Genomic DNA, 24,320 nt, shown 5'->3' with positions numbered 1-24,320 from the left:
CTGAGTTGGAAAGGACCCACAAGGATCCAACTCCTAAGTGAACGGCCCATAGAGTGGCTGAGCCTGCAACCCTGTCTTTACTAGGACCATGCTCTAACCAGCTGAGCTAATCCCAGGGTCCTAAAGATGCATTTGCCCTGCCATTTCTGCTATGCTGCATTTGAATTGATGTAGTTGTGCCACACCTTACCTAAAAAGTACAGACCTAGTTGATACAGTCTGAGTGTGCTTCCCTAGGAGTGAGAGGTAGGATAAGAGTAGATAGCTTAAATTTCTTTCCAAATCCAACTGCTTGTCATCTAATTCTGTGGCACACAAGAAATCGTTGTTATGCATTTTTGAGAGAAAAAACAAACAAAGAGAAAACAAACAAACATTATGGGTATTAGAGAAAAAATACCTTCTTAAGGATTTGTTCCCTTCACATCTTTCAGGAGACAGTAGATAAACTGAGCAGGAAAGTGGAAAAGATCAAATCAACATTAGAGATTAGAGGAGGGATGAGGCAGCACTGGGATTTGTTACCTTAAACAATGTAGAAAAATGAAGTACTCCCCTGATACACATAGCAAGTGAGATAAGGGAAAGAGAGAGCATGGATTTTAATAATTGCCAACAGAAATAAAGCCAATCAGGGAAACTGCTTAATGGAAAAGAAAGAAAAAAACTGAGACAATGTTCAAAATGCCCCTCCTACTACAGTCACTGCTCTGCTCAAAAAAAAAAAAAAAAAAAAAAAAAGGAACCAGAAAAATTTACACATCTAAGTCATCTGATCTGGAGCAGCAATTCAAAACCAACCTTTTTAGAACTGAAAATTCACCTTAATGACTTGGGGAGCTTTCTACCTTTCTTCACGGTGAAATAGCAACTCCTGACAAACGTTGTCATGGTCAAGCAGAGTTCTAACTCCAGCTGTAATGCCCCAGTGACCTAGGTGACTATCAGAGGAAGTCACACAGGCTGTACTTTTTAACTTTGCGCCCTGATGCCCAGCAGACATCAGATTCCTTTTTTTCAATCGATGTCAGCATGGGAAGCAATCTTAGAGTGGACTGAGGAAACAAATAGTTTGCACTACTTCCTAGCTCACTTTTAGTGACTGTAGTTCAGTTTGACTAAACAAATGTATCACGTATCAGTTAATATTATCCTAACTTAAAAGAGAATAAGCATACATATCAAGTGGTGTGCTTTGCCTTTACTCTTGAAAATAATGAATGTAGGGATGAGAGGAGGAAATCCTGTTGCTCCTGTGTTCACGTGTTGTAGCATCTCTGAATAAACCAAAGACAGAAAAGCTGCTAGCCACTGATTTTACTTATATGTATTCCTAAGCTCTACAATATAATACTTCCTTCATACTTCTAGGAAGAAAGTCTCTCCTCAGCATGGATTTATTAAATATTAACTGTATTCTGCCTGCTTCATCTTAAAGTCGACTGCAGCTATGAAAGGAGGTATATTAGTTGAGCTACCATAGCCTCTGAACAAAAGGTAGAAGGGGCTTCCCCCTTGAGCAAAATTCAAGGTACCAAGATAAAGGGGAAAATGTTAAATTGCCTTTGTACTGTTCTACCTTCTAGGATGCAATACAGAGATAAATTAAAAGACAAAAAAAACAAAGTCAGGCAGGGCTGTCCTATCTGGGGCTATTGCATTGACTGCCAAGTCCTAAGAGCTCATTCTGGGTTTGGGCTCAGCACGCTTCTCCCAATCCCATAAGCCTCTATGTATGAGCTAATACAGTCGTAGATGTTGTGATGGTTTTGGCCGGATTGTTTTTTCTTCACAGTGGCTAGTGTGGGGCTGTGTTTTGGATTTCACATGAATACAGGATTGATAATACAGAGATGTTTTTGGTAATGCTGAGCAGTGCTTACACAGAGCCAAGGGCTATTCCGCTTTTCAGTGAGGAGACAGGGTTTGCATGAGAAGCTGGGAGGAGACACAGCCAGGACAGGTGACTCAAAGTCACAAAAGGGTATTCCATACCATATGACATCATGCTCAGTATATAAAGTGGGGGGAAGAAAGAGGAAGGAGGGAATATCTGGAGTGATGGTGTTTGTCCTCCCAAGTAACCACTATGCATGACACAGTCCTGCTTTCCTGAAGATGGCTGAACACCTGCCTGCCCATGGGAATTAATTCCTTGTTTTCCTTTGATTGCCAGGGGGGTGGGAGGCTTTTGCTTTCCCTATTAAGCTGTCTTTATCTCAACCCACAAGTTTTCCAGCTTTTACCTTTCCAATCCAACTGGTGGGGAAGTGAGCAAGCGGTTGTGTGGTGCTTGGTTGCTGGCTAGGATTAAACCATGACAGATGTGTACATTAGAATGTGAAACAGGCCATATCTTGGCACTAGTTACCATAGAGATAAGAATGTGGGATACAGGAGGAAAATCATGAAAGGAGGGAAAGTCTCCCAGAAAACACTACTCTCACAGTATGGATAGAAAGATACAGTGGAATTAGAAAATTTGAGGCAAGTTAATCACAAGGCGAGGAAGGGATGGGGCAGTCTGGAGCACCAAATAAATTTGGACAGGAGAAAGCCAATGAAAGAAATGCGTGGTTAAGGTTGAAAAGTAAAAATTGTGCAGAGAATGCTTTCAATGCACCTTACACCACATACCATTCAGAATGTGTTTGCTGTCAGTATAAGCAACTGTCCTGATTTCAGACAGGGTTAATTTTTTGCAACAGCTGGGAGGGGGCATGGCTGAGGGGAAGTGGCCAGGACCTTAACATTATTGGATAGCACCTCACATCACTGCCAGGGCGCGGGAAAGGGACTCTCTCTGATTTCAGAGAAGGAAGTTCCTTCCGGTGGGGAGAAAAAACGGTGGGGAAGAGCCAATCAGTATTGTCTTGGGCTTTATATGTAAATCAATTCTTAATCGTATACCTTTTGTTATTAATATTGTTGCTGACACTGTTTGTTTTCTTATCTCATTGTGTCCAGTAAATTGTTCTTAATTCATGAGCTTTGCCTTTTGTGCTTCCAGTTGGAGAGGGAGGCGGAGCAAGCAGTGGTGTGGTTTTAGCAGGACTACTAAACTGGTGAATACCATTCCTAAACCATGACAACAACAAACTGAAATACACCTACTAGACTGTGGTAAACAAATACTCTTTCACAGACTACTCTGCATTTGCCTTTTCCTTCTGATGCTACCTAGTTTTCAGAAGCAAACCTCTTGCCAACTAATCATTTCTGGACTTGTTGAGATTTGGGGGTTTTTTAATAAAGAGCAATCAGTACATACATCTCTATGGGACCTCTTTTATTGGACCACAAAAAATTAGTGTGTTTTCCTCTGTGACTTGCAAAAAACAGTTTCCAAGGAGAGAAAACAGAGACAAAATTCAGCTTTAAAATTAAGTCCCATGATAAAAGGATAAATCATTTCGTGTCATGCTGCATTCAAGTAGTTAGCTAACAATTTACCATGATGACCAAAACCTTTATCCCACACTCACTTTCACACAAGAACACTAATATATCTACATAATTATACTAAATGTGGTTGTTTGAAAGTATCAGGTAAATAAATTCTGACTCTTATCTGTCTTCAATTAAGAGTCTTTAGGAGTCTTGTTTAGTGGGAAAATGGGAAAAGGCTTATCTTGAATATTGTAGCAAACCTCTGAAAAGAATTATGAAAAAAGTGAGCAGAAATCATAACAGCACATTCACAGAAGAAATAAAAATAACAGCACAACTCCATGCAAATCAATGTACTTTTCTGTAGTACTGCAAATCTTATTTCAAAGCACATGAGATTAGAAGGTTGAAAATATCCAGCATAGTTTCAACATCTTTTCTTTATTACTTTTCCCCTTCTACATGCAAAATAAGAGGGTTCTGGTTTTAAACATAAATGAAAAAAATCTTTGAAGGAAAATGCAATTTTCAAAACTTTCCTGAGCAAGTCTAGGTCTAAACACAATGTAAAAATTTGACAATAATGATTACCTAAACTACCCAAGTTCCTAAATTTATTTTTTAAATAGAAAAGTGATTCAACATGAATAACAATAGTACCTCATCTTATGAATCTATCCTGTTCTCAGTTCTCATGGTGACAACTCAGAACAAGTCTCAAGTCAGTCAAGGCTGTGGAAAATTATGCAGTTGTAAACCCCACATCAAGAGAATGAGAAACTGCTCCTAAGTAGCATTTGCTAGACATTCTTAAAGAAAAAGGTACCATGAAATGCTATTGCAAATCTTTCACTCTGAATATCTGTTTTTACTCCCTGATCTTTCTTTCTCTCTCCCATGAATACAGCCCAATGAAGAATATATTCTATAGTATACATACTTCTGAGAATCAAGTGACAGATGCTATCCTAGCAATAAACATGATGTAAGAACCTGCTTAACCTCAGAAAAGAACAACAAACAAAACAAAATAAAAAACAAGCAGAATTCATCTTTGCATTCAGATGCTGCTCTTCAAGGCTGGACCGTGAAAACTTCTGCTGCTTCAGACAACCTTGAAAAGGAAGCAGCGTGCCATTTTCTCATGGTGATGCGCACAGAACAATGGATTGGAGTCCAGAAAAACCAATCTGCTTCCAAGCAGTTTGATATAAGCACATACCTCTAACTTTTTCTTTCACAAGTAGACAAGATACCATTTCTTGCCGTTACCATCTGATCATGTTTCAGAACCGGCCATTTTCCACTCTCCCCAGGAAACCCAGCCCAAGCACAGTCCTTTGATGGATTCTCAGTGAATTTCTGTGTGTGCAGTTAGAGGCACAGAATGAGAAGTGGTTTTCAGAGTAGCAGCACATTCTAGAACCTCCAGTTCTCGAAAAATCTGAAGTATTTTCAGTTTCCTGATATCACAGAATCATTCAACAAATGTTTAAAAAGCCATTTGTTGAACACACGTGGTACCAACTGTTCAGCTGAAACACATTGTGTTGTGAGTTTTAAATATATGTGCTATGTCATGTATTTCCCCAACTCTTTAAAGAAACAAGAACAAGGCCTTTTGCTCAGAAGGAGACCTCAAGGCTTGCACAGTGCAGGCTTTCCTGCAGCAATGAGGAAGTCAGACAGTCATGGAGAAGTAACAAGAAGTGGAACAGAACGACTAGGAAAATTCTGATGATAGAAACAGACTTTTAATTTATCAACTGCAATTTCAATTTTTAAAAATGGACCTGACAGCTCCTTCTTCACATGACATTTACGTGGACTGTGACTATTTAATTGTGTACCACCATCACCATAACCTTTACTCCTCATATCTAATGAAGGCTATCACGACAAATTATGTCACTGTCAAAAAAACAGAACAGAAATAAAGTTGTGCAAAGTTTTTCTTTTAAGGTGTGATTTAAGGAAGGGATGAGTAGTTTTTACATCTCAAAGAAAACATTTAGTTTGTAATATGAAGACTTTGTGCAAGAAACATCACAATTCAGAATTACCTTCAGTGTTATTTTAACAGGTGCTTCTTAACTTCCCTTTGCTGCAGAATTGTTCGAAGTTAAGGGCAATAAATACACTTCAGAATAAGATACTTTTTTCCTGATTGGCATTTTATAGCGCACTTTTTTCCAGAATCTTGTATTTGCTGAACATGATTTTTCTGAGAAGTCACCTTTCCATTTGATAGCTCCATGTTTTTGCTTAATGTATCTGATTGATTCTGGCATGCTTGTGTAGTCCTGTATTTCATCCATTTCTATAAGAATCACTTGAATCCCATCGCGGATGAGAGCATTATACATAGCTAGCTGTTGTTCAGAGGTGTCTTCTAGCAGGCAGCAACTAGATGTTTCTGATCCCAAAATAATCATCAGTCTTCTACTTTGCTTAAGGGTTTCATCAGCAACACTGACTACAGCTGTAAGTAATAAAGGAATGATCAAAGTTTTCATAGAAACTTTACAACTGATGTAAAATACTTCTTAGTTTTAAAATTGCAAATAGGTGATGCTCAGAGGACTGGTAGGTTTAAGATCTTCACGCTGTCATTCATGATTCATGATCCACTGCATGACATAACTGACAAAAAATTAGTTTTCTTCAGTCCCCAGGAGGAGATATCATTCAAAAACCCTCAACAATATTATTAATGCTGTTGAATCCTCATTTGTTCATCAATAAAAAGAAAGTGCTGACCCTCATAACATTGGAACAAACTTTTTAGTAAGGAAATAAAAGAAAAGAAATAAATTGTCTATTGGACAAATTATCCATTAAAAAATAAACAAATACAGCTTTCTTTTCAAAAGATGTAGATTTTAATTGTATAGATAAACTTTGAGCTGAGAACAATGTCCCAAAAGACAATTTAATAACTCTACTAATAAAAGCATACCTTCTCCAGGTAAATCATCCCTTCCAAATATGAAGAGATTATATCCACATTGTTTTTCTAAAACATCTGGGAGTATTCTACGAACAAAGGTTTCCAGACAATAGAAACTTCTGCCTTCACTGCTTTTTGCATACAGGACATATGCATCATAGATTTTCCCATCTAAAACAAACACAAACATTTCTGTTAAAGAACTAAATCTGAAATGCCTTTATTGCAAAGTTCCGTTTTGGTGTGTTTAAAAACAATAATGGGGGCCTGATTTCACCTATCTGACAGAATAACTTCAAATAACTAAAATGCTCTACAAATAAAAAGAAAGATGATCAGCCACTGAATCTGAATTCCTTTCCCATCATGGAGAGGGAGGAGGCAGAAAGTGAGCTGGATGCCGGTCCTAAGGCCTGCAGGAAGGAGCTCCCAACCCCAGAAGTTGAAATTACTTTTCTGTGAAAACATTTCGAACAGCCATGAGTAAACATTAACTACATCATTGTATGTAATCCATTCCCTTTCAAGCTATGGGGAACTCCAGACAGTCTAATTCTGAGCACTGATACAAAAAATACCTATGATGTTGTTCTTATTTCAAATTTTTCATACCTGTCTTCATGTATTTGTCTACAGTACAGCAAATAAAAACACATAAGAAGAATCACAGAACTTAGAACACAGAACTAGTAGCAAATTTTCTCTTTGGCATGTAAACATCATAACTTACAGGATTTAGAAGGAAGGTGTGGGTAAAAGGGAGAAATTGCAAAACAAAACAAAAAAAAATCCTCAACAAATTAATCTCTGAGAAACTAGTCTGATTCTCAAAGTAAATATTTAATGCACATCTTTAAACAGCTAGTTTACAGGATGTAGCTCTGCTGACACCTATTGTTCATCATCAGAGTGACCATATCGCTACATGTAAAGAAACTACAGAGAAGCAAAAAAGAACATGCTAATTTGGGAATAGCCTATAATTCTTTTTGGCCTATCTCACCATGACTATCTTCAATATTACACTTTTATTACCTCAATCATTACATATTTTACCCATATGACTTTAAAAATGCCCCCCAAAAATGTCTTTGTGTGTATCTGAAAATTCCCCATGAAAGTTCCACATACATTCTACTAAATAATCCCATTTTTGCTCAGAAGCAATGGCAAGTGAAAAAATTCGATAGGATAATTACATTTATATACATTCACATACCTTCCTTACTTGTAAGAGCACAGGCAGAATTACGGTACCAAAGCACCAAATCAATCTTGAAAGTCTTGTAGATTATTAAAATAATAAATGTTAAAATTAACAAAGAGACAAGCACTCCAGTCAGCCATCTTCGTATATCAGGAACTGCACAAAAATATAAGAAGATTGCTTTTTAAATGCTGAATTTGTCCAAATCTGATCTTTCACACAAATGCAATACAAATTTGAATATTATCCATTTATTTTATTCATATTTATTATTTATATGATGACATTAATATTATTCATGTTGTTTTTCATTTCTATTTACCTGGGTTTTAAAATAATGTTAAATACACTACTACAGTGACTTTCCCTGTGCACAGGCACATGCATGTGTACTGCAAACTGTAATGAACCTGTCTTCTATTGAAACAATACAAAGAATTTGGTATCAAAACACTTTCTGGGGAAGTAAAGACAATCACAGGCCCCAAAGATAACCAGCATTCCTTACCTCTGTGCTTTAATATAATATAAGATGCAACCTCCCCAAAGGCATTTGAAGCTTGGCAGACAAATGGTTGTTCATAATCTTCACTATTCACTTCTGAAATTATTAGCTTCACAGAATGCATAGGGCGTCCATCCTCAGAAGTTTCTTCCCTGTCAAGAAGGTGACAAATAGAACCATAAGCCACAGCCCTTTCTGGAATGGCTTCATCTCTTAACATCCGCAGCACAACAATGGCTAAATCCCTCTGAAACGTCAACCACACTTCACAACAGATGAGCAATTACATTGCATGAAAGAAACCTGAACAGTCAGACATTCATACTGACATTTAGCATATGTATTAGAAAACATCAAGACACCAAGACATTACCTTATCTGGGGCTGTGTTTCCCCAAAGGAATATAAACTTTCTGTAGTTTGAAGGACAAAAATATACCTTACAAACCTAAGAAAACCATTGTTATAGACTTCCCAACTCCTATAAGAGTAGATGGACAGAGAGATTCCACAATGGGACATGACACAGAAAGAGGCCCTGGAACAAGGCATAACCTTGTGGTCAGCAGCTCTGGGACAAGGAGGACATCAAAGGTGGTGACATGCAGCAGACACCACCAATTCACAGTGTGATTCCAGCTACAGGGACTGGAGTCTAAATGGTGCTTCACCCCATGGATCAGAACAGACTTGTAACTGCTGGTTGTGAAAGGTCGCACCATTAAGAGAACCCAGATTATCCCCCATGCATTGTACAAGGGCATAAAAGCACTTATACTAACTAGTTGTGTACTGTGACATGTGACTGATGTGTGAACTAAACAAACTTTTAACCACCAGCAAAATGTGGGATACCACTACCTTGGTTAATCATAGACCTCAAATGCAAAATTGACTAACTAGTCCGCTTTCTTTCCTGAAAACATAGTGTAGTTATCATTTAAAATGCAAAATAAAACATAACATAAAGGGCATATAAAGGACCACATGAATCACTTTCTAAGCAAAAAGTTACAGTAATTTGAACACTGTAACAGGGAATGAATAAATCAACATCACTAATGCAAATGACTAATGGTTGCAAAGATGACCATTTAAGCTCTAGGAAGTAAAAAAAATAACATTGTTTTTACAGTATCGATTCAGTGACCATGTGCCTCTGCATTATGACCCAAATTTTTATGGCATTACAATTCTTTATGACAGTATAATATATTACTTTTATGCAAGTGTTTTCTCTTCGTGAGTACCCAAATAATTCAGATTTTTATTTCTCCCTTTGTTTTATGATGAATACTTATTTCTCACAACTATATTCTTACTTTGAAGATATCATTCTCATTGCTTCATCAGTTTTTTGGTCATAGATATTGCTTGAGAATTTAAAAAAATTACCACATTTTTTATACACAGAACCACCATGAGATAAGGGCTGATAAAAAAACCTGCAATTTTTATTTCCCAATCTCCAATATATAAGAAAATTTAAATTTCCCTCTTGCTCCAATTTAAGTTGTTTTTCCAGTCAGGTATAATTTCTTCTCTCCTAACTAACTCCATTTAACCTGCTTTTCACCATCACCTTGTCTCCCTCTTGCCCTTTTCATGCTTTGCTCAGTCCAAGTCTTCCCGAAACTCAACTCATCACTGGAAATTTGTCTCTCTTTTCTCAGCCCTCTAAGCTTCAGGACAAATGCCCCCAATGAAGTCTTCCATTAGCCCTTCAGCTGATGTCTGTTATCTTTCTCTAACTCAAGGCTCTTAAACTTGGAAATCTCAATTTCTCCTGTAAAGCACAGGTTTGTCCTCTTGTGACTTTTCACAGAGGCAGATATGAAGGGAAAGGAGAACACATCGAAGAGAGTCAGTCTGAAGATAATGTACCTGGACATGACTGATGCAACCAAAAGAGGTTTACATTACAAGTATGAGACTGTAACAAAACAGCTTTTTCCAAGTTTGGAAATTAAGACAGATTTTTTACAATGACCAAGAAAAGCACAATCTCATGTGAAGTCCATGTGCCTCCTACGTTTCAAGTTTTTATTTCAAAGCAGGAAGTGAATTGGGGAAGGCAAGCATTAGAGTGTTTTAAAAGAATGCTATTTAAAGCAAGGGAAAAATGTTGCTTAATATTTTAATGCCAAAGGGAGAAAGTTCCACTTTCGTTGCCAACACAGTATATTCTAGTCTGAAAATATACTTACTCATAGGGACTTGCAAAAATTCTGCTCATATAAAATACATCAATATACACACCGTTGCCTGTCCAAAACACTTCATACCCATCAGCACCTGTTGTATTGCAATCCACTGTAACCTGCGAGCCTATAAAATTTTGTTACAAAATAAAGAGTTAATTTCCATAACCTAATGAAAGTCTATACAATTCTGTTCACTGATTCCCACACAGACCAGCTAAGGATGGTACCAAACCCTTTCAGAAAGTTACTTTGACAGAGGGTCCATATACTCAGTGATCTGCAGATCCAGAAAGAGAAGGGTGGGATGGAAAAGGCTGAATCCGGGAAGATGTCTCCCCCTGGGGTATCACTTTGCCTGCACTTTTGAGATGGATCTGTTCTTAGAATCTTTTCTAGAGTGGTGGAAAGCAACAGATGTGACAGATAATCAGTTGGGTTCCCTATAATTTTCTTTGCATCTGAGAAATTTCCCTAGGATTTTGTAAGCAACACACCTCATTTCTTTCCCTCTTACCCCTCAATATTCCTCCTTTGGGTGATCAACAAAGAGAAATAGAGCTGTCACTGAATTAGTTGAGGGTTTTTTCAAAGAGACAAAACAAGAAAACACATAACAGGGCACTCCTTGAGTATAAATTTTCACTAGGATACAAATTCATATTTTCTCATAGAGAAAACTACTTACCAAGTTCCACTTCAATAGAGTTGTTTCTTGGGTAAGATATTTCTGGAGGCTTTTTTGGTTGGCTCACTAACCAAAAGAAGGAAAGGGCTTTTCAGAAAACCTTTAGGGCAGTTGCAGTCTATTCTACAGACAAGGCTGTCAGCAATTTTATAACAAACATCACTCAATACTGAAAGTATCATATCTCAGTAGTCATTACTTCTGACTTGAAGCTAAGTTGACATTACTGCACTCTCTCTCTTCCAAAATGTAATGTCTCTAATCTCCACACACTCATGATGGACTGGCTATTCCATGGCACAAAAATTCTGTAGTATTGCATGCACAGGTGCTGAGAAGAGTATGGGCAAATATCTGCTGCTCTAAGGTCTGGATAGCCTGTCACCCAGCATCACACAGATACAAATTGGAGCCAAGTGCTTTTAGAGTGCAGTTCATCTATTTTAAACTTCTACTACTCTAAAGGGGAAATTTAATTTTTATACTCCAGTTAAAGACCTTAAAGTTCTTCCCACAGCTTCATCTATAAGTAAGTACAATACCAGTGACCACTTTTAGATGTTTACAATTAAGACTACATATATGACACTCTCCAAGTCTACAAATTAACAAACATAAATCGCAAAGCACCTCATTTGAGTCCCCTAGCAAAGTACGAAGGATTGTCCCAAATATATCCTTCCCTTCCCATTCTGAAAACTGGGTCTGCGTTATTGTCTGGACTCCAAACCATCATTTTAGTGTAAACTTGCTCAGCTGGAATCTTTAAAAACTAGTGAGCTACCTTCAGTCACTTATGGCAGAGTGATACGATTTTGTTTCTACTCAGACCTAGAAGCCAAAATTCCACTAAGAGAGAAGTTCTAGGGACAGCTTTTAAGACCAGAATGATAATTTCATTTGAAATGTCCTTCAGATTTTGTTTATTCATAATAATAATAATAATGGCCAGTCTTCGCGAGCGAAGATCCGGGGAAGGTCTTTACACCTTCCAGCCTGCGCATTGGATTTTTTAGGTGAGACACAGTGTGCGCGGAACTGAGCCCACCCTTTAATCCTAAGGTTCATCTGCTGGGGCCAAGCGAGCTTGGACGGTGGCAGCGAGGTCCTTAGGACGTAGGTGGGTTGCCTTTAAGAGCTAACGAGCTCCACCTGCCCGGGAGTGGTCCTGACCAGGAATCGAACCCGGGTCTCGGCGGTGATAGCGCCGCACCCTTAATACAGATATATAAATATGATACATACTCTCATCACATGTTCACACACACACTTAAATACATGCATATATATACATATATATGCACACAGACAAAACAGGGAAGCACAAAAAGAAACCATTAAATAGTAATTAAATAGTAATACAATATATTAGTAAACCTTAAAATGCCTTTCATTAGCTGGAATGCAAAAAGCAGCATTTGTATTGCTTACCTTGGTATAGCACAGTCTTTTCAGTGATCCATTATCAATCTCAGGATGCTGTGCTAGCAAAGGATTTCATATTTTACACCTACACCATCTGTTATATTTTTTGTTGTGCTGTTGGTCCCTGAGATAAATCAGGGTTTACTGAGCTACACACACAATATCAGAGATGAGAAGTTCTTTTGCTTAGCAGCTTAAAACCAAAAGCAAAAGAGACAAAGGTTTGAAGGAAACAGATGGTACACACAGAGTGAAGACATTGCCACTATTTGGGCTGGTTTAGTTCATTGCTCTTGCATTAAGAGAATAATGTAAAAGACAAAGAAGGAAGATGGGCAGGATAGAGAATACAATAGAAAGTATTGTACCACCAAGCCTTACAGGGCATCTGTTTAGAGACTTTGCCAGCTGGTGTGGGCAGCAGAGCTTTGATATACTGCAACTTTGAACAGGAGAATGAATCTTCAATATGCTGGCAACAACAGACAAAGTATAAATACCCGCAGTCAGCATTTATTTCCTTCACATTTAGGTGAAAACCAGTAGCCCTAAGCATGTCTATCCACTGATTAGGTCTTTCTGCTTTGGTCTATGAGCACAAACGCAATGAAATTATTTACTTACCTTCTACAATCAGACTGACATCCCGTGAAATGTTAAATTGTTTTCCATTGTAGTTACATGTTGTTTCACATGTATAGTTTCCTTGATCTTGTACAGTCACATTGAAAATTATAAGATCACTGTTTGAGAAAGCAAACCTTTTCCCTTCCAGCAGCTGGCAGTCCTAAAAATGTGTAGAGAACTCTGTTAATTCATATTACTGTACATTTCCATAGTTTCTCTCTTTAATACAATCTGAAGTTTCAGTGGACCACAGCACTGGGATGGATGCCTTGCAGAGGCTGAGGGAAGGCAAGGGCAGTGGAATAAAAAGCACTGCCTGCTTCATTTCAGCTGTGTTTTGAATTCAAAGATACCCCAGTTCATCTCCTTTGGAAAACAACTTTCGATATTAGAGAAATAAGAAAGTAAAATGCAATTGTCAGGATTTTTAGAAGTGTTCATCCATTAAGAACCACTCAATAATAACATTTAATTTTCTAAGGAACCTAAATACTACCGGTACCATTCGGACCACGTGGGCCTGAGGCAGGAATTATGCAGAAGGCACTACATTGTTGTACCAGAAAGAGCCTTTAAATGAGCGTGAACCACGTGAAACTGAACCATTTAATAGAACAATACTGAGCACATGATGGATACCTCACACTAAGTCTGTTTCCATGAAACTCCGAGTGCGTTTTGCTGGCAGGTAAACAGATGCCCCCTGATGGATTCGTGGGTCAACGGTGCTCCTACACCTAAACTGAATTTCTACCCTGTTAATCAAAAAAACCCGATACACCTTTAAAAGATAAAAAGTCTTAATCCTCTTCTAGTTTTTGTTGATTTCTTTTTTTTAAAATTTTATCTCCCTTTTACAAAAACTCTTTGGGGTTTTTGCTCCAATTTTCGAAGATCAGTGGTTTTTATTTTAAATAGTGGACAGCTATAAGGCAGTAAAAATCACCACATTCTCACCTTATACCAACGAACAGGCTGAATATCCTTCTCATTCCTGAAATAATCCAAGTGTGGACACACAACCTTTGCAGCTGATGATGTGAATACCACCTCCTCTACAGCAAATTTTTCATTTAAGCATAAACCATCAACCTTCTCAAAAATTGTTACTTTTGTACACATTTTCTTGAAGCTTGTCAAGTTTCTGCAATTAATAGAACATAATTAAATTAACCTATTTGGCATATTTTGCAACTCAAAAATATATGGTATTCTTTTTGGAGAAGAAAGAGAAGACAAGAAGTTTACGGTTTCTTTAATATATTTACTTTTGCCTACAAGGAAAAATAACCCAAAACTAGACTTAATTTCCCCAGTCTAAGTTAGTTTTTATGAATGCACTCTCTCTTCTTCATTAGCATTTCTCTTACCCTCATAATTTTACTTGCTTTCTAAAAGTTACTTATTTTGAAACTCATTTCTGTAATTTTTTTTTTTTTAATTTTCACCTTATGACACATTCATAATCTCCAGAGTCTTCTAACATTGCAGGAAGAAACCAAATTAAATTCTTCTGCTGATGCACTCTAGACAGTTTGTCTCTAGGCACAGCTGTCTGGTTACCAACTTTATACCATGTTAAGTTGTAGTTTCCACTTTTCAAGTTCTTTTCCGGTGAACAGTTAATAGCAAGAGGCTGTCCATCAGGCACAAGAATTTGCCCCAACATCACGTCATAGGCTTCACATTTCTCTGAAAGAAAGAGATAGATATTAAAGAAAAACTCAAACACCCTACAAGAATATACTGAACTTATTTCCTGATCACATTTATAAAGTTAATTGGAGTTTTCACCTCCACTCTCAAGTCAACCACTGAAATACAATTTTAATTCCTTTCCAGCTGAGAGTACTACCCAGTGGTATACAGATACAGTTGTGCCACTGAAATGAAATACCATTATTTGAATGCAAAATTTACACTCCGTAGAATGTTTGCAGCAGACTTGCATGTTTAACTTCAGATGCAAACTAGTACAGTACTTGTTTTTTCCCAGTCTGTTGCATGTGCATGCAGACAAACACACACATGCACACAAATTTCACATTTAAGGTCTTTATTTTTACCTTCACTTGAATGTAGTCAAAGTAATCTTTCAAAACAGACTATGCTTTTGATACTCAAATGTCCTAAGAGGACACTGAAGTTAAAGATCATGTTGCACAAATATTAAGTTTACAATGGAAATTTCAACTCACCCTTCATTTCATGAATATTTAGAGAGGAAATATTGCAATCACCAATGAGCTCATTTTCTTTTCTTCTGACACAAACAGACTCATACAGGAAAAGAGCAACACCATGAGTTTGGCTTGGGGTTTTTTTGAGTTTCTTTTTGCAATATGACAAAAAAGGCACCACCCCTGGATACCATGGTTCCATTCCTAAGTCAGTATTATATCTACCAAAACTTCCTTGCTTTGTTAGAATGTAAGAACTGCCACAGAGTCATGCAGGTATCTGTCTAGCCCAAAATTCTGGCACTGACAACAACCAATGCCAAATATGCAAAAGAGAGGAGAATACAACAAATATAGTAATACTTTGCTTTTGGCCCCTTTCTCTCCCCTTGTATTCTCATTAAAAACTATTCACTGGCTTTTATAATTTTTCTGGGTATTATGCATTTCTTGGTATGAAAAATGGTACGTAATTTTTCTCTCATCTGCCTAGTCGATGGTATTTTTATAGATCTTCATCCCATCTTGCCTCAGTTGTTTCTTTTCTTTATCTCCTTCACTTTGTGACTTCTCATATGGAAGCCATCCCATATCAGATGACACTGTCACTCATCTCCCTACCCTTTCTGAAACAGTCTTTCTGAGGTGGAATGACCAGAACTGCCCAGTTCAACTGATACACATTTACCATGGGGTAACAGAGTAGCATAATGAAGCTTTCTGCTTTCTACTCTGCTGCTTTCCAAAAATTCTGCTTTTCTGCTCACCGCTGATGACAGAGTTAATGATTCCAAAGAGCATCCAGAGATACCAAACATCATTTTCCCAAGTGGTTATCAATTAACTTTATGCTCTCATCACACATGTACAGTACACATGCTTCTGCTATAGGTGTATGACCCTTCCATGCCCCTTCACATCCATTTGATTTTACTTACTGACATTCTATCACTAAAATATTTGATATCCAGACACCTTCATAGTGAGCATGAGTTTCAACCATCAAAGGATAATTTTGTGTCATCCACAGTTCACATCACCTCACCATAAATATTCTCCAAATTACTTATCCAAACATTGAATTACTCAGATATCTGTATTGAATGCCCCACAATAACTGTGATGGTTATGAAATGCTGTGGCCACAAGAACTGATAACACTTTTCTGCAATTAAATAATCTGAAATAGTGTAATAGGCCCTAGGACACTCTAGAGACCATTCAGCTGGAAAGTAGATCTTCAGAGAACATTTGGGTCTTGTTGGACCACAAACTGACCATGAGCCATCAATGCTCCTTCATAGCAAAAAAGGCTAAGAGTGTCCTGAGGAGCATTCGGACCTGCTAGATTTGAACTTACTGGAGAGAGTCCAGCACAGAGCCACAGAAGTGATTAAGGGAAAGGAGCATCTCTCACTTGAAGAGAGAATGAAAGTGCAGGGACACTTCAGCCTAGAGAAGAAAAGGCTTGAAGAGTGTGTGAAGGGATCTTATCAATGTGTGCAAATACCTGATGAGAGGGAACAAAAAACAAAGAGACAGACTTTGCCAGCATGGCTCACTGAGAGGACAAGAGGCAATGAGCACAAACTGAAACACAAAACATTCAATCTGAACATACTTTTTTATTGTAAGGGTGATCAAACACTGGAACAAGTTGCCCAAAGAGGTCATGGAATCTCCATTTGCAGGAATATTCAAAGTCCAGCTAGACACAGTATTGGGCAGCCTGCTCTAGCTGACCTTGGGGTATGTCAGTGAGGTTGGACTACATAATCTCAGGAGTTCCTTTCCAACCTAATTTTGTGATAAGATACTACATGAAATAACACGTGTTTGAGAGGTCCTCGCTCTTAGGACTATTTAAAAGAACTCACTGGCATGCATGCAAATTAACTTTTACAGCCATTTTCACAGAAAGTTCGTATTACTTGAGTGGAAAAAAAAGTTTCAGAACAAAACCTTCCATAGCCAATAAACTTACTTGCAATAATTAAAGACAGAAATGCTGTTGCAATATTACATGAAAACAGTGGTTTTGCTGTCATGTTTCCCTACAGAAATGGAAAGAAAACTTTCAATTAGTGGCTTCCAATATGAACTTCCACAATTTAATGTCAACATTTAATACAGTTAATACAGGAATTACACAGTTAATTCAAGACACGCAAAATACAGGAGTTGCCTTTGACTTGTTTTGAGCCTCTTACCCGCTTGTTTTACCTAACATCTCCTAATTACTACACAAGAAGAAAAAAAGTAAGTAAATATTTCCCATTCAGCTTGTGAAGCACTCAGGGTTTTTTACATCTCTAGCACATTCCTTTCAACTTCTTGCTTTCCCAAGCTACAGTGTTAGATTCTCTAACTGCCCCTTAGATGGAATCTGATTTCATACTTCTGAATATCTTTGCCACATGCTACCACCACTGCCTCCAGTTATGCTACAGCCTGTCTGAAATGGGGAGGACAGAACTTGCATATAGTCTTCAAAACATAGGTGCACTATGGATTTATAAGCTAAAACAATTATTGCTTTTTTCTGGATTTTTTTCCTAATAATTTCTAACCACCTCTTTATTCTTTGAGGACTAGTGAATATTGACATGATATTTCCATGGGCCTATGTAGTAAAATTCCAAGATCTCGTCACTGAGTGCTAAGAATCAAATAAACCCAGTCAGCTGCTGAGCATGTGATGTTAGGATTTTGTCCATATGTTTTCATTTTAAATTTTCTTTATATTTATCCACAAAAAAATTTCAAATGTTATTATTACCCAGTCATTCACTATCATGACATCTTTCTGCCACTCTTTGCAATTTACATCTCCATGTTCTATCCTGAATAGCTTTGCTTTGTTGGCAAATTCTGCCACTGCAACAGGTTCCTTCTGTCTGGATCATTAAAAATACATGCTGAGCAGAAGATGTGTTTGGGACTCCAGTAGTGATCTTCCTTCACCTGAAAATCTAAGCATTTATGTTTTACCTGCTTATTTATACATTTGAGAATGATTATCAGGACTCTTTAGTAGTCTTCTGATCCCTAATGTGCTTGGAGAAGAATCTATTAGTTGCAAGCCTCTGACAAGCTGTTCCTTAACTTGACCTGCCTTACTGCTTTTTTCCTATTCTATCTGCCACAGTCTTTTGCAGCACTGTGAGAGGACAAATGCAACTGTTCAAACTAAAGGATGAGCAGGAGAACCCCATCCTGTTGTGAAGAATTCTTAGCTGATCAGCATTTTCTACAATAGTAAAAGATGACACTTCTAGCTGTTGTGTCTTACTTCACCAAACTGACTCAGAGGTGTGCCATACACTGAGTCATCCACACTGCTTCTTGCAGTGCCTGCTTGCTTTCTTCTGTCTTCCCTTTCTCTTTCCTCCTCCCTCATTGCAAATTTTCATTCAGATTACAAGGCAGGTTTTTTCTTGCCTAGCTGTAAAAAGGAATGAGTCCCACAAGAATGCTGAGCATAGAAATACACAAACCATTAAAAGCACTGAAGGCGCGTTATGTGTGTTTGTACAAAACCTACAACTTTCTTCACTGATTGTGAGGGACAGTAGCTCTGAAAAATCTATAGTTTTTATTTTAAAAAAGATTAAATTATTTCCATTATAATACTTTCAAGATAAATCAAGACTGAATAGATTCCACTTATGACCAGGTATTTACTGTATGACTTCTCTGAAACACTGTTTTTTCATAAACTCTTTTCTATTACAACATTACCTCACTCTAGTGTTCTGTCTCATGTGAGCTCTCTGAAGCAGCCTTTTGCCCTAGCAGTAGATTCAGCACATGCAGCAGTATTATTTTGCCACCTCTGGAAAGAAAGTTCCAGCATCCTTCTTCTCTATAATTTCAATGTTCTTTCTATCTGTTTAAATTTATAACTTGCCCTTTTGTCAACATGGAAGACTTGCAAATATATATAGCCTTGTTTAAAACCATATACACAAACTGCTTTGAGGAGACTCCTTCTTGTTTCCTACTTTTCACAGTGAAAAACTTCCCTTTCTGTGGAAGGTAGACACAACAGAAAAATTAGGACCTGCTTTGTCCATGCATTCACATAATTAATGGTGAAAATAACAAACATATGACTGCAGAAGCAAGTGTAAATGTTTTTCCTACCACATTCTGCCATGTTAAACAGGTAAATTTCTCCCTTTTCCCAGTCATTTTGTGCACATCTTGAGCTTACAACCAGCCTGTGGAGCTTGACCACTCACAACAGAATTCAGCTAGAGTTATCTTTGCCCAAATTTTCTGGAGGGGAGAAAAAATTCCAGGCATCTGGGGCCATGTCCATAAAGTTTCACCCTGAAAGGAAATATTTTTATCAATTTGAGTTAAAAAAATGCAAAGCATACCATAACCAACCCACCAAAAGAAAAGTCTGAAAGAGGTTTTTAATGATACATGCACCTGAATTATAATTACAACATCCACGAGAGCACATAGTAAGGTATAATTCTCATTAAAATCTGTCATTAAATTGATTTAGCCATCTTTTCCTCTGCTCTCTAGTCCTTTCAAAGTTGATCTGCTAAAAAAAAAAAAAAAAAAAAAAAAAAGAGTCTGCTCAGAACTTCAAAGTACCATGGATTTCACTGTTTTTGGCAAACTTGTGGCAGTTTTTCTTTGAATATCTCATTCAAAAACACAGACATATTAAAACATACAACAGTCCTGTCCTCAGAATTGAGGGAACTAACAGCAAGTCAGAGTATCACACTATTTCTGCTACATAAGTCCATGAACATTTTAAATTATAAAAAAACCCCCACTATGTTTTCATATTACCTTAAATGCTTCTATTATCTGCAAGGCATGCCATGCCTCTTCAGGAGAGATTAATCAAATGTCTCACTTTTGATCTAGAGAAAACGATTACAAATACTTTGTTGGACATACCTAGGCGATGCAGAAGAGCTGGGTTAGCCGCACCCCCCAACTCCGGAATGTAGTTACAGCACTGCGACTGTAGCTGGTTTTCTGTGAAACGCTGGCATCCCTCAGCAGGTACGGCAGGAAATATTTCTTCAATATCCTTCTTTTAAATTCTGACGTACTCCTGGACACGATGGAAGGGGCTGTAGCTCCTGGGAGGTGCGGGACGCCAGTGGGCTCTCAGGACGCCCTCCACACTCAGGGAACGAGATCCAGACGCAGAGAACAGGCTCTCTCAAGCTCTCTGTCAGGAAGCGAGCCACGGAAAGCGCTGACCTTTTACAACAGGTTTCACTCCCACTCCTGAACTGTCCCCAGCCCTGTTCCCCCACGCGGCACCACCTCGGCCTGAGCCACCTCCCAGCCCCAAAAGCGGGTCGTCAGAGCAAAGAAGGACCACCGGCTCAGCTCTACGAATCTCCTCCTCGGATTATCCCAGGCTGGCTGACGCGGTCCGCCCTGTTACGCGGCTGACAGAGACAAGCCTCAGCCATCCTCCCCAGCCCTTCGCTGTCGAGGGCTGGGCTCAGCCTCCGCCCCAGGAAATCCTCCAAGTAAAGATTGCGAGACTTGAGGTGGCTGGCCTTTGTTTGTTGGTTGGTTTGGTTGATTGGTTTGTTTGGGTTTGGGTTTTTTGGGGTAGGACGGACAGCTGCAAACCTCCCTAGCTGAAGATACCGTGGTCCTGGAAGAGAAAGAGCCCCTCGAGACTATGGGGGCTGTTGGCGGGAGCATCTCAAGGATATCAGCTGATTTATTTGCTTATTCAATAGTCTGCTTTGGCAGCTTGGTCTGAGTTACCCAGACTGCCACCTGTCACTGAGATATTTGGTTCTGAAGCTTAAACTTACAGGTTCAGTCTCATTTAGCCCGAGTTATTATCTACGAACTTGAGAGCTCGTAAGCAGTCCTGACATTTTATAGAGGTTACTTAACTTGTGGCTGTTCTGGAAACGGTATTTTGGCCAGGTTCTGGTGTTTCTTATTCCTCTTGTTTCACTTGCACACCACAGCTAGACCCAGAGCTTTTCAGTGCAGAAGTTCCTCAAATGTAGTTTGTTAAATGCAATAGGATATGGGCATTTCTAAGGCTGCACTGACACTTAGTTGTTTACTAACTACTGAAACAGATAGCAAGATAGAGGAAAGCTCTTTCGTATGCTCCTCTTATGTTGCATTAGGGCAAACAATTTTATGCAAGATTTTTAGTGTCTGTATTATTTTGCACCACCAACAAACACCTGTGAGTTAAATCTTATTATCACAAAGACAAGTGAGATATTCCCTAATCTGTTCTACATTGTTCTAGAAGCACTGATTTAAAAACAAACAAACAAACAAACAAAAAACCCCCAACTTTTGAAGACTTCTTTCTGAGACATATACACTAAAGGTTCTGCTGTATGCAGTTGTGGTCATTTGGGGTTTTGTTTGTTTGTTTGTTTTTCTCAAATTTTCATTATAATACTATTAATAGTGAAAAAATGTTTCCAGTAAAATTGTTTCTGGTATGAAAGACTTTGTTAAAACATTATCAAAATGAATAGATAAAGTGAGAACTATTCAATCATTTAGCTATTCAGAAAAAAACACATATAGTAAAGCTGAAGGAATATCAGCTGAAATGGCTGGATTTCGCAGGACAGCAAAAATACACAGTACATGGCAGTTATAAGACAAAAATTGCAGGGAAGAGCAGAGAAGTGGGTTATCCAAGGAAAGTGGACATTGACACTAGTCTACATGAATATTCAGTGTAGTCACCAAGGAGATCTCAAAGTAAACCAAGCAACTTTTCATCTAAACCAACAGAAGTATTTTGTCTCATAAAGCTCTAAGATAGAATGAGCTGTTACAGTTAGCACAGGGAGGTTCTCTATGGTTCATCAGTGCCATCTTTGAACACAACTTGCAGCAGAGCAATGATCATGATGTGCTTTATCTTTCTGCAGCTGAGGAGTTGTTCAAAGAAGACTGCTTCTGTGCAAATTAAGAGACTGAATTTGGGAGTAGCATTTGGTATATGACATTTTTCCAAAATGTATTTGTTAAATAGGGTATCACTGTGAAATCCTTTTGCCATCGGACTGTGGCATGCATCTGCTTTATTTATTTGATAAATGTTATACAGCCAATGAAGAGAGCACATTACCTGCAAAAAATAATTCAATCCTTTTGAATTATGCTTAGAAAAAAATCAGTGTGAAAGCATTCTCTTATGTATGGATAGGATGGAAGTTGCCTGGAATGAATTCAGACCATTGCCTTCCATTACCACAAACCTCTTTTTTTAACACATCCAGTTGTTTTGTTCCAGCATTCAAGATCACTTCACCAATTTAAAATATTGACAACTTTTTCTTTTCACATATATTCATGTCCTTTGGGCATGTAGCTGCATTAACTTTTTTGTTTGGATCGAGAGAGCACTTGTTCGCAAAACAATCCTGGAACCTATGAAACAGATTCCTTTCAGATGAGGCAAAACTTGAAGATGAGCTCCAGCTACTTGGGCAATCTATCAACAGTGCCTGACAGCAGTTAGTTTGAAATAAAGTCTCTTGAAAAAAACCCAAACATGTCTTGTGTGGACACCAAGTTCTCCACACCAACTGACATAACCTGCAAAACTCAGGACAGTGCTTGCCCTGATTTTTTTTAAGACAAGTGACAATGAGTAGCAAATGTAATTGCTAGTTATTTTAAGGAAATTGTAAAATTCAGCACTCTTAGGTTTTGCCTTCTCCTGGTAAAGCATCCCTCCTATGTGAAAAGAGACTAAGAAACCACGTCTCTAAGACATGTGGAAGTATATTTGGGGCAAACAGAAATAAGCCGTAATCTTATTATTTGATTATGACCGTGGTATATTTCATCACTTATCTTTCTCATCTGAAACTGAACAGGGCAAATAAAAACCTAACAGAGTTTTCAAGGCCTTTATGTATATTTTTTTAACAGTTCTACCGTAAGCTTGTTGCACAAGATAATTTTGATTAAATCATTATCATTGTATGTACACATTTTTAAAGGTACAAGAAAAAAATATCAAGAAATATAATTGCAGGTAATTGCTTAAGTGCAGTTAAAACTGCATAAAAATTACGTATTACACAATTTGAAAACAGAAGATCTATTAAGGAAGAAATATTCAAAACCACTGTCATCTGCAGGGTATGCAAAACCTTTTGATTAAGAAAGATTAAAATAGGAGTGGAAAATTGGAAAGTGAAAATACAAAAGTAATGTTGCAGTGTTTGATTGCATCACATTAGTCTGTTATTTTATTTCAATATCCTTATTGCCTTCAGCATGGTAACCAATTATCATGGCAAAGCCAGAAGTGAAAGGCTGACTGGGAAGCCAGCTAACAAATGAGGACAGCACATGCTTGAAAAGGGAAAAACCAAGATGAGGCAGTAGTTACTGTCATGGAGGGAACTTGCTTTGGGGATTAGCCACTGCCTTCATATTGATATTTTCATTAGTCCTGTCAGCCCAAAAAAATGGGAGTTTTCCTATATAATTTACCAATGGCACAACAGACGGAAGAGAAGTATATGACCCTGCAGCGTGGCTCATAATGATGTTTACCCATGACCTCCTCCTGCACAAAGAATTTACACCACTGTGTTATTGTTTTTAATTTTAAAAACAAAAATAACCACTTGTCATCCATAGTCACAGAGTAAGGAAAAGAGTTGTGAGTCAAGATTTCTATGACTCACCAGTATATATCTTTTAAATAAAAAAAAATAAATAGCAAATGCTGCCTTAAATCAGGTTAACTGTTTTCAGTAGAGTTAGAGAAGTGCCAAAGGCACCTGTAGTGCACTGACTCAAGTGTTCATTATATATATATAGTGAGAAAGGCACTCAGACTCCATGGGATATTGATTAAAATTTGGGTTGTTGGAGATAACCTGAGAAAGTAAAAAGAAATAGCACAGATAATCTTGTCTGTCTTCAGATGCTGGGAACACAGACCTGCATTGGCCAGATCTCTAGTCAGGGCATGCCACACCATGCAAATTCCATCTGTGGCAAGATTTGCAAGCACTGAAGAGTTGAGAGTTTTTACAGTGTCCCTAGAAGCAGACAAATCTGCTCATCATCTTTACTGTCACGCAAATGATGTTCTATGAAAACAGGCTGTTTCGCTTCAAGTTAAACTGAGACATG

General features: G+C 38.0%; 1 protein-coding gene across 1 annotated transcript; it reads right to left on the bottom strand.

Moving 5' to 3' along the window:
• Window positions 1-3,300: 3,300 nt before the first annotated feature.
• Window positions 3,301-20,421, bottom strand: LOC126648862 (interleukin-1 receptor-like 2). The gene is made up of 13 exons (XM_050332491.1): window positions 20,103-20,421; window positions 19,320-19,508; window positions 17,158-17,227; window positions 14,442-14,685; window positions 13,951-14,137; window positions 12,991-13,153; window positions 10,942-11,007; window positions 10,260-10,380; window positions 8,056-8,204; window positions 7,560-7,703; window positions 6,350-6,511; window positions 5,454-5,872; window positions 3,301-4,752 (listed from the first exon to the last, which is right to left on the bottom strand). The coding sequence occupies exons 2-12, from the start codon at window positions 19,365-19,367 to the stop codon at window positions 5,481-5,483; spliced, it is 1,746 nt and encodes a 581-aa protein (XP_050188448.1). The 5' UTR covers window positions 19,368-19,508; window positions 20,103-20,421; the 3' UTR covers window positions 3,301-4,752; window positions 5,454-5,480.
• Between the last annotated feature and the right edge of the window lie 3,899 nt (window positions 20,422-24,320).

This window comes from Myiozetetes cayanensis, unplaced genomic scaffold, assembly GCF_022539395.1.
Source record: "Myiozetetes cayanensis isolate MyiCay16 unplaced genomic scaffold, myiCay2020 scf5-8, whole genome shotgun sequence".
Classification (NCBI taxonomy): Eukaryota; Metazoa; Chordata; class Aves; order Passeriformes; family Tyrannidae; genus Myiozetetes; species Myiozetetes cayanensis.
Note: the sequence above shows the minus strand (reverse complement) of the source record. Positions and strands in the feature narration are given on the sequence as shown.

What these genes read in the sequence shown, in the direction of transcription:
- LOC126648862 (XM_050332491.1), bottom strand. Translation starts at nt 19,367, where the DNA reads ATGACTGGGAAAAGGGAGAAATTTACCTGTTTAACATGGCAGAATGTG. An exon ending in AGCCTGTTCGTTGGTATAAG is followed by an intron (nt 13,154 to 13,950) that starts GTGAGAATGTGG and finishes ACACATTTTTAG; the next exon opens with GACTGCCAGCTGCTGGAAGG. An exon ending in CTCTATTGAAGTGGAACTTG is followed by an intron (nt 10,381 to 10,941) that starts GTAAGTAGTTTT and finishes AAAATTTTATAG; the next exon opens with GCTCGCAGGTTACAGTGGAT.